The sequence below is a fragment of the Octopus bimaculoides genome, chromosome 1, assembly GCF_001194135.2.
Source record: "Octopus bimaculoides isolate UCB-OBI-ISO-001 chromosome 1, ASM119413v2, whole genome shotgun sequence".
In the NCBI taxonomy this organism is placed as follows: domain Eukaryota; kingdom Metazoa; phylum Mollusca; class Cephalopoda; order Octopoda; family Octopodidae; genus Octopus; species Octopus bimaculoides.
The window spans coordinates 166,293,811-166,305,152 of record NC_068981.1 but is presented as its reverse complement, the minus strand read 5'-3'; the positions used below and the strand labels follow the sequence as shown (position 1 = coordinate 166,305,152).

Genomic DNA, 11,342 nt, shown 5'->3' with positions numbered 1-11,342 from the left:
CTATTTTGCAGAGAAAAGTGTAGGTGGCTAGCTGTGGACACAAACTCACATCCCCGTGATTACATGTCACGATGCTTTGACTGATTAAGCTAAACTACCCACTACAAAATCCTCTGCAAATTAAGATATATAAATCTCGCTATATGAGACGCTCTCATATGTTAAATTCAAATTACGACAAACGTAAATAAACAAACGAAGTTTGCTTTTAGAAAGTTAGCAATTAAAAGCCCAATGAAAATAGATCTTCAATATAATATATGACTTGTTTCTCTATTCCAACAGGAATTAGATCTGCTTTACAGCATATTGCCACTATTTTGATATTTTGTCATCTTACATATGAAGTACAGCATCCTGAAATATGACCTTATTACTTCTTTCTACGTTTTTCAACAGTATACCTCTTCGTGTGTTTTCCAGTCAGAATATGGTACCATTTTCACCCAACATCCATCTATTTGTCTCACATGTCAACCAGCACTGTCTTCCCTTCTGTCTATTTTGGCCAACGTCTTTAATGTCCAGCTACCCACTTGGGTCATTTCAGCTTTACCTTCTATTGTATGTTAATATTATGTATCCAATAATGGATCATGTTCAAAGGGCTATTAAAAAATAGTGAGAATCAACTTACTGAAACAGAGGAAAATAGTGTCGACAGCCATCTCATAAACACAGAAGAAGCAGTCTGCAATGAAGTATGACCCGATAGCTATCACCTGAAATGGAAACAATACAATCAATTCAATTATTTCCTTCACTTGAGGAGAATGAATCAGAAAAGACAATATAGTTAATCTTTGTATTTTTTCAGCAAATTACAAAAATTCACTCCCACCTCATTTTCTTCCAGAGCAAGTCTTGAAGATAGATACTCATCAAAATCACTGGACAAAAATCATATTTCTGTTATCAGCTGACTCACACAAATTTCCAGTAACTAACATCAGCTGTACAATCTTAAAACCCGGCAATTATATATCAATACACATATAATGGCACTGTTCAATTCAATACTATCTATTCTCATTACATATTTTACAGTGAAAAGTTTATTTTCTAACTGTATTATAGTATTTTCTGCAGGGTGTTTAATAAATTTAAAAAATGGATAATCAATTAGATTTACTTAGCTCAGTTTCCCTGCAATACATCAAAACTTATAAGAGAGGTACTTCACATTATGCATGAACAGCTTAGAGAACAGTCAAATATTTCAATACAAAATTAATTTTCTGTAAATTTAAAATCAATTTCATTCAGTTAAAACACATTAATTTCATTAAAATCAATATATATATATATATATAATGAAAAGAGTTGTGAATTGTATTATCAACAAGTGAAAATAATAACTACAACTCTTTTCTAATATAATTTTCATGAAACAGCTTTGAACGATTAACTTTTAATAATAGAAACATTCTTAAACAGTATAGTTGTTGTAGCTGTTTACTAATTTATTAAAATATATACTTAAATAGAAGTAACTTTTTTTAATATAATTTACCATAATTAACAGCTTTAAAAGAAACAGAAAATATTGCAATACAATATAAAACTTAACATAATAAATATAGTTTACGTAGTGAGCACAAATCATACAGATGATTTTCAAGAGTGAAACAAGAGTATACTCACAGTAACTGGAGATAAGTAATAGTTAAACCGTGGAATTACAGTTCCTGGGATAAAAGGAATCTTTCCACGAACCCAGTAAAAAGCAGCGATTCCTGGAAATGTGCATGCAAAAATGTGTCTAATGAAAAAAGCAAGACTACGTAATACATTGGACATCGTGCCAGAAAATAACATTAATCAGTGAAGGAAAACACGAAACGATATTTGAATAAGAATGACAAACAATTATTATGAAAGCAGGAAGATAAATCTGGACTATAATTTTGTTATGGCTTACTGAGAAAGGAAAACATTTGAGGAATATGCGAGTGAGGATGGCATTTGAAGAGGAAAAAGAGGTTGTGAGAGTGTGCAGGGGCATTAATGAATATAAGGATATAATATAATATATATGTATCAATGTATGGAAAATACACTGTTGGTATTTAGATAATTGCAAAAGCTAAAAGGTGAAGAATTGGTAGATTCATTACAGCATCAGATAGAATGCCTTACAATATTCATTCTGGCCCTCCGAGCTCTGAGTTTAAATTCCACAGAGATCAACCTTGCCTTTCATCTTTTTGTGTTTGACAAATAAAATACCAGTCCAGCACAGGGGTCAATTTGTTACTATAAGGTCCAACTTTGTAACAATGTGTCATGCTGATGTGACTTGAGAACTGAGTTATAGTTACGTGTCCGAGAAATACTCTACCGTTTATATGTTAATTTCACAAGCAAGAATTCAGTTGGTTGAACAACTGAATGCTCATTGTTGAAATTGACAGGGATCTATCATTTCAAAAGTTACAGTTTAGTCCATTTTATCATGCTACATAATATTTGTTTTATTCTTTAAAGACATCTATGAAACTATGCAAAAACTGAAATATAAAAGTATTCCTAATTGTGGGTATGGATTAAAATATGAAAAACAAATACGAAACAAAACAAAACTGAGCTTGCTAATTCTCAATAAAATATCTGGAATTGTATAGACATAAATAAATATTTGGGAAAGCAATGTCTCAAGTGCTAGTCTCCAAAGAGAAATTGCTATAAAGTAGATCTGTCATATTGTAGACCTGCTGAAGTTTGGTAAAGATACAATAAGATACTGGACAAAGTCATTACAATAAACAGAATACAATTTGGAAATAATAATTTGTTAGTAGAGAATTTATCTTAACATATTCAAATTTTCAGGGTTTTTCCCCACCTCTAAGTAAAATAGTACACATGATGTTTGCTCTGAAGTTCTTTAAACTGGTCAATCATTTTAATATAAGTCAATTTAGAAAAAATATTCATCTTTCAGCTGAAATGTTTACAGTTTTACTGCAGTCAACTAACACTTGAGACTATAGAAATTGTTTAATTTTTGAACTAATATTAACTGAACTTATAGTAAAATAGTGGAATGAGAAAAATAGCATTCAGATGGTGATGAAATATAGAAAGCAAAATTTCTAAAAAAAAAAAAAAAAAAAAATGATAAACACAAAGATATATAGTCATGCCCAAAAGGAAGTGAAAGTAGGATGGGGTTATGGATCTAGTCTGTCATCTATCAAAGTGACATGTGCACTAGTACTCACAGACAGACTTAAAATAGAGAAAGGCTTGTCTTGAGTCAGATATCCAGGTTGAATATCACTGAGGTTAGGATCATGTTGTAGAACAGCAATAGCAATGAAAGCTACAAGTAAAATAAATGTTGGAACAAAGGTAATAGTTGTATGACTGTAAATTGGAAAATAATGTCGGTATGTCTCTTAACAGAAGTTTTTGTCCACATTTCAGACCAAATATGGAGAAAGACACCAGGCTAAGCAAGATGTAATGAAAATGATGATGATGCTAATGAAGTGTAATTTCATACTACCAATGGAAAACTGAACCCAGTAACTGCTGTGAGTAGAATTCTGTAATGTGTAGTCAGAGGTGTTGTTTGTAGAGGGCTTTGATATACTTTAGAATATAAGGAACAAAGGCCTTATTAATCTATAATAAGAAAATAAACATTTACTATTTCCCTGCTCTGTCAGTCATTTTCTCTAAGATTTCCAGAAATATAAATCAACAAGCCTTCATGCTAAATTGTGACAAAAGCTATTTTTTTCAGTGACAGTTCCATATTTACAAATTAGACATTTCAAGAGAACATATTCCATAAAGGTATCTCAAAAAATAAAACACCAAAAATAAAATAGAATATTCTTTAGAATGTACTTTTATTACAACATCCTTCAATAAAACAAGTAGTAGATAAGATTAAACACCATTATTTAAAGAGAAAAATAGTGGCATGTATGCATGTTAATGTGGGAAGAGAATTCTTATATTTTGTGTTCCCTTCTCCAAACAAATCTGATTCAAAATGTTAGATTTTCTTTGTGACAAATAAACACCCTAGTAATTTATTTAATGAAAGTTCAATTCTAAGCAGATGTGTGCAGTTTTCCAGAGGCACTTTGTTCAACAATTCAGAGCAAATGGTGGTGGTGGTTATGGACAAAAAAAACAGTCGTAGACTTTAGTGCCTACTTTAACAGGCTAGCCTGCCTTTCAGCAGAAGATACATAAAAGTGCTGTGAAAAGCTAATACCAGCAGCTGAGATACACAGATGGTAAGTGGTTGAGCAGAAGGTAAATCACTTGTTTTGGATGGCCTAACCTACAAGCTTTACATACACATGCTAGACTTGATTGTTGATGTCTTGACAGATATATGCTGTAATTGGCAGGAGAATTCCCAGTACTGAGCCAGGAAGTGGTAGCATTGCTACAAAACCACAATTATGGAGACATTACTGGTCTATGATAGACTCTATATGGAAACACCATCAGTCAATCCTTTTGAGATGCACACGGAGTGATAAAACTGTTCTGCACATACTTGTTCAGTATCCAAGCATTGCTGCTCTGCCCAGTATACAATAGCTGTAGAACAGTTCTTATATATATCAGCTGAGTACATTCTGATGATTACACCATTTTTCAAGTCAGGAAAGGTACTTTTCCTCAGGTGGGTATAACAAGATAAAGTGTGACGTGGATGTGAATAAAAGGACGAGGGCATATACTATCCGCTTTATCATCCAAGCTCTCATTAACTTTTACAAATTCCAATTGAAGAGGAAAGAGAGCGTGGAGAGGGAAAAAGGTGCTGCCTTTCAGTTAATTTGATGAAAGACAGAAGAGTGGCAAGCATGTTCTACTTGTGACATGCTTCTGTAAGCCAGAGAATACAGCTGGGAGAGAGCAATTACCTTTGATAGTTAGGGTAATCTTGGATTTGTGGGTTCTTTGACTGGCTGTAGGTGGCTATCTTCCCCTGCTGGGGACCTTTTCTTTGTGATCTATTTTTATTTTTGTTAGTTTTCTTTTCATTTGATGAAAATCCTCCACCGTTTTCTATCTCATCCATGTACTGTCCCCAACCACTTTAGCCCTTGTAACATATAATAAAAAATATATTTCTAATCCAACTATGGTCTTTTTTACTATCTATACTTCTGAGATTTATGACATGAAAAAAAAAAAAAAAAAAAAAAAAAAAAAAAAAAAAAAAAAAAAAAAAATCAAATAAGAAGAATACTCACCAACTGCAGCTGTTACCATGAGCTTGCTCAAGAAAAGAATCAGATCAGTAACTTTGTCCATTATAACAGTACTGCAATACATAAATAAATCATTTTAAATATACTGATTTTTTCAAGTTTTCTTTTGTAAATAACCATTTATTTTACACTTACTTGTTCTACAAAATAGGAGTCTCTTACCCACCCACCCACAAACTATAACAATGTATGTTTTACATCCAGCTTTTTTTTTGAATGAATGAATTGTGTGGTAAAAAGTGCTGAACATAGGTTATAGCTACAAACAGAGACATGTTCTAATGTAGCTGAAGAACTGCCTATCAATTGATACCATATAAAACAGATATAAGGTAGAAGGGTCTCTTTAATAAGCCCACAACTTCTATAATGCTGTTAAGTATTTCAACCATTCAGTCACCATAGACAATAAATACAGAACGGAATTGAGTTGGGCTACACTACAACTCCCAAAATATTCTATGGAAATCCATGTTGTTAAGAGTTTATTTTTTATATACCTATTGTGGGCTGGACAATCTTCGACTACTATATCTTTCTACATGTCTTGATCTTGTAACCTTTCTAAAGCTACATCTGGTTACAATATCCAATTCTCTTGAAGTACCTTCCCTTGTTGGCGAGTGCACTTTTTCCCCAAACACTCATCATCCATTTGCAATCACAAGTTTATACCAGTGCAAACATCTTCCCTAAGCCTAAACCTTCTTAAATCTGGACTAATAACATCATCTCAGATCATTTTGTTTTTCCCTTGTGTTCTTTACAACCAACTACATTTCATAACTTTTCACCAAAATGTTTGAGTTGAAATATTAATTCAAGTGCAACCACCTTTCAAATACCACCTCCTGCCACAATGACAGTCATTTATTTATGCTACAAAATATTAATCACAAATGTCTTCATTATTCAGAGTAACTTATAAATCATTAGCTTTATGAGTCACAGTGACTCATACAAGATTCAAGAGCCCTAAACAGATAAGAGGAATTTCTCTTCAGAAAGAGCATCAATCAACTGAAAGTTGAGAGTGCCAGAAGATCTTGAATAATTTCTACACTCAGATATTTTATCCATTTTATCTGCATATTATTATTATTTTAGGGCTACACACTGGGGTCGATGTAATTGACTGATCCCCTCCCCAAAAATTTCAGGCCTTGTGCCTATTGTAGAAAGGATTAATATTATTATTGTTCTTTCCACTTTTGGTACAAGGCCAGTAATTTCGAGGAGAGAGGCAAGTAATTTAATGTAAATTTTTCTAAAATTTTTTCCAAATGATTAATTTCTTCCAAAACATTAATGCCAGTATCTTAGATAAAAGATTTCATAAGTAGGCATAAATGATTCAGAAAATCAGGTTGATTTTGTTCAAGGTTAATTGAATAAAATATTTGAACTACTGTTTAACCCTAGGTCAACTCTGATCAAATACACCCAAGATCAAGTAGTGACTTTACATTACCTAATGTGCCCTTTAGGTTATTCAAACTATTAGATACAGTAGGTTAAATGACCAGATAGGCTCATAAATAAATGAATTAATAACAAAGTTAAAAATTATTAATTACTTGAGAGGGTTACGCATAATCAGGGCAAATGCTTTCTTTGCTGCAACACAGAAACTTTTACCATGGATGGCAATCTGAAATTAAAAACAAAATCAATGAAAAGACAAAAGAATAGAAATACCACATAGGAAGTACTGGAGAAGAGAAAAATGTAGCATTTTCCTTCCTATTTTATGAATCTATATTCACCTATGAACTACATACAAGTTTTCAGTTATTTCCCCAATCTCTGTCCTTTCCTGTTCTTTTGTTGTATAATTAGGGCTGTTGGTCTCATGATTTAACTTCAGGTCAACACCAGTGAAACTGACCTATGATCAAAGGTATTCTGATTCATCTGTTTTCTCTGATGACAATGTGCCCTTCCCTTTTTACCATGATAGAGTTTGATCTGAAGGAGATTTAGATGCTAAGCAAACTACAGAGAGGGACACTTGCTGGATCCTTTCAACCTATAAGTGTGGTTTGGGCTGATATTACTTTACACAGGATACTATACAATGCTATTGATGATATACAAACTCATAACTCTTCAGTTGAAAGGCTTACATACATACATTATCCCCTTGACCAAAAAGATTCCCTATTTATTTTTTATATTGTGAATGTTTGTGTGTGTGTTAGCATAGTTTGGATGGCTTTGAAAATTTAGTGATGTACATTAAAATCTTAGCAAAGATGCTTACTACAACGAGCTAGTGTCAATCTAAGCTGCATAAGTTTACTGTTCATTTTATTTACAAAAAGATCATCTCTATACATATACTCATTTTACACCATATCAAAGTGAAATTCATTTGTTTAATAGACAAGCCTTTGGTATATTGGGAAGCGTTGTCCTAGTTGTCTCTTCCACTGCTATTAAAATACTTTCAATTCCTCTGAATTTGCTCTAAATGCATTCTCATCACATCTACTGTTTCTCCTAAAACAGGAAGGACATGTAATTCTAGAGACACAAAAAGATGAGATGAGCAAGGCTTGAATAGCTTCAGTCATATGTATCCTTGATCAGGGCTAACCTGGAGCTAAATAACAATTTATTAGCCATTCAATAAATAAAAATTGATAAAATAAGTACCAGACTGAAATATGTACTGAAGCTGATGTTATCAACTAAAGCTCTTGAATGTAGGACTCCAGCATGGGCAGCAGTCTAATGATTGAAACCGGTTACAGAATAAAGTAATTTAAAAATAAGCCTTACCTGGATGTAAGCATTTTTGTTGAGGAACTTTAGAAAGTTTTCCAGACACCAAAAACAACAAGCAAAACATCTAAATAAAACAGAAAAGCAAAATCATGATATAGTTGTATATGTATATATTTTTTTTAATGTATTTTCATACATAAATTTGTTACATATTTAATTTGAATAAGTAATTTTAAGTGAGAAAGCTAAACTGAAGGAATATCAACCAGGAAGAAAAGGCTGAAAATGTTTCAAAAATGGAAATTTTTGAGTAGCTATATTCTTATTCGAGCAGCATTGCACCACATCATGCCAAGAATCTTTGCTCTCCTCATAAAAACTTCCAACTGGTTTCATGTTGTCCTTGCCATTAACAACAATGTATTTGAATGGTATTCATCTATTAAAATGGGGAAGTATCCAAAATATAACCAATAGGGCCTGGTCTTCAACATGATGGCCAGGAAAGTTTACTCTGCATTGAGCAACATTAAGCACAGATGGTGGAACGTGTTCATAAATCTCCTTTTTGGTTTTGCCATCAAGCCATGAAAAGACTAGTGTATATCAACAATGCAATCTTGAAGCACCATCATACTACAGGTAGCCATAATTAATCACTTTTGTTATTGTTTATTCTCAGACCAATCCTGATTAAGCACACTGATGACAAAGGTATGTCATTCATAATATTTCTATCTTTCTGCAGTTATCTAGGTCTACATTTTCTAACGTATCCATCCTTTTAAGATGGTGGGATGTAGTTGGTGTTATTCATAATGTAGTCCTAAATACATTATGTCTGAATAAATTAAAAATAAGATCCAATAGCCATATCTCAAATGCCTTGGTCTACCTGTTCAGCACTGTTTGGTGTTTAACAACAACTAAAGGACATGTAATACAATTATAAAGATCAATATTTCCCAATAAAGTATCACTGAAGGGAGATATTTAAACCTTGTGACACTAACCTATGTGGAGGCATGTGGCTTAGTGGTTAGGGTGTTGCATTCATGATTGTAAGATTATGGTTTCTATTCCTGGACCAGGCAACACAATGCATTCTTGAGCAAAACACTTCATTTCACATTACTCCAGCCTACACAACTGGCAAAAATGGGTAATCCTGTGATAGACCAGAGTTCTGTTCAGGTGGGGAATTTATATGCCATGAAACTGAAAAATCAGCCCTTATGAGTCAGTATGACTCAAGAAGGTGACTTTTAACTTACCCAACCTTCTGAGACCACCTATGACCAGGATTCAAAACCATCAATGGTATAGTTTTCATATTTAAGCTACATCCAACCTTTCAGCATAATTTTCTCTAAAAAGTATTCATGTTTACATACTAATAATTGAAGAAATTGTTTTACTAAATCCCTCCAGATATTTCCAAGATTAATTAAAACATCGGCTGAGTATTACATTAGAAATAGGATCATAAAAGAGCAAGCAAAATAATACTTTATACATACTTCAGCATAAACTTGGCCACTTTGTTGTGTGAATTCCTCAGTTTGTAGCTGATGAAGTCAAGGATGACTCTGATAAATTTCACAATGGCGACAATTAAGGAACCGAAGGCAAGAGAACCAAGATGGTACCTGAAAATTTGAAAAAGATAATATAGATAACAGTAATAATAATAATATTCACACACAACTTAGACACAAGGTCACAAATTTGCGGAAGATATAGTAACTTAAATCAACCCCAGTTCATAATGGGTGCTTTAATTTGTCAACCCCAGAAGGATGGAAAGCAAAATTTACTTTAAGGGGATTTGGGCTCAGAACGTAAGATGAGAACCCATTGGAATGATATTAACAATAATTTTGGGGGGAACTGAATCTTGAAGCACACATAGAAGAATCTTGCTCAAGGTGCCATGCAGCAGGACTGAACCTGACATGGCTGGGAAGCAAACTCCTTACTACACAATTACACCCATACCTGTGTGTGTGTGCGTGCGTGTGCGTGTGCGTGTGTGTGTGTGTGTGTGTGTGTGGACAAATGAAAGAAAAGGGCACTCAACATATTTACTATGGGTTACATGTATTATTTAAAACAGTTTGATTTGATTCCATGCTACTGAAAGTTTTGTGGGCCTCTAACAGAATCCCATCTCTTTCAGGCTTTAGATCACCAATTTGGCAATCTAAAGCCTGAAAGAGACGGGTTTCTGTTAGGAGCCTGCAAAACTTTAAGTTGCATGAAGCTGGATCAAACTGTTTTGAATAATTAATAATAATAATAATATATAGGGGCTGAACAAAATAATGGAAACACCTTAAAATTTCAAACAAATTTATTTTGATATGGGGTAGGACTGCCTTTGGCAATAAATTACAGCTTGAATTCTACGAGGTATGGACTCGTACAAAATTTGAATTGTTTCCAAAGGAATTTTTGTCCATTCTTCAGCTAAAACAGTCTCCAGTTCTTGTAGTGATGATGGTGGAGGATATTGACTCCTTACTTGTTTTTCTAAAATGCACCATAAATGTTCAATAATATTGAGATCTGGGGACTGTGATTGCCAGATAAGATGTTCAACTGCACTAGAATGTCCCTCGTACCATTCAGTAACCGCTTTAGCTGTGTGAATTGGTGCATTATCATCCTGAAAGATTATGCTTCCCTCCAGAAACAGTTCCACAACCATAGGATGAATTTGATCAGATAAAAGGCTTAGTCTTGACTATTAATTTTGCCATGAAGGGAAACCATTGAGCCAGCGAATTTCCAAGATATAGCCCTCCAGATCATCACAGATCCTCCTCCATGTTTAAGAGTTGAAAGAAGGCAGTCTAGGTCAAATGCTTCTTTTGGCTGTCTCCACACATATACTCGGCTGGTGATCAGAAATAAGGTAAAGGATGACTCGTCTGAGAAAATAACATTATTCCACTGTTGTAGAGATCCATTCTGTAGGTTTTTACTCCACTCTAAAAGCTTTGCAACATCTGTTTTTGAAGGTAGTGGTTTCCTGATTACAGCCCTCTCATGAAACCCAGCTTTGTGCAGCTCCTGGAAAACAGTTTTTGTGGAAACTGTGTTCTCGAGGTCGTCGTCATTTAACGTCCGCTTTCCATGCTAGCATGGGTTGGACGATTTGACTGAGGACTGGTGAAACCAGATGGCTACACCAGGCTCCAATCTGATTTGGCAGTTTCTACAGCTGGATGCCCTTCCTAACGCCAACCACTCAGAGAGTGTAGTGGGTGCTTTTACATGTCACCCGCACGAAGGCCAGTCAGTCGGTACTGGCAACGGCCACGCTCAAAATCATGCATTTCATGTGCCACCCGCACAAAA

The 11,342-nt window shown here is 34.0% G+C and overlaps 1 protein-coding gene across 3 annotated transcripts in view; it reads right to left on the bottom strand.

Annotated features, from left to right (window-relative positions):
* LOC106869317 (choline transporter-like protein 2) overlaps positions 1-11,342 on the bottom strand; it is a 90,833-nt gene that overhangs the window by 3,123 nt on the left and 76,368 nt on the right. For 2 of the 3 annotated variants that reach the window (XM_014915014.2, XM_014915015.2), the window contains 6 exons: positions 9,500-9,628; positions 8,034-8,103; positions 6,827-6,900; positions 5,232-5,302; positions 3,225-3,325; positions 638-722 (listed from right to left, as the gene is read on the bottom strand). In XM_014915014.2, coding sequence (XP_014770500.1) covers positions 638-722; positions 3,225-3,325; positions 5,232-5,302; positions 6,827-6,900; positions 8,034-8,103; positions 9,500-9,628 — 530 coding nt within the window. Of the gene's footprint in view, positions 1-637; positions 723-1,644; positions 1,737-3,224; positions 3,326-5,231; positions 5,303-6,826; positions 6,901-8,033; positions 8,104-9,499; positions 9,629-11,342 lie in introns of all 3 variants that reach the window. The other variant, XM_014915016.2, reaches the window with a different exon arrangement.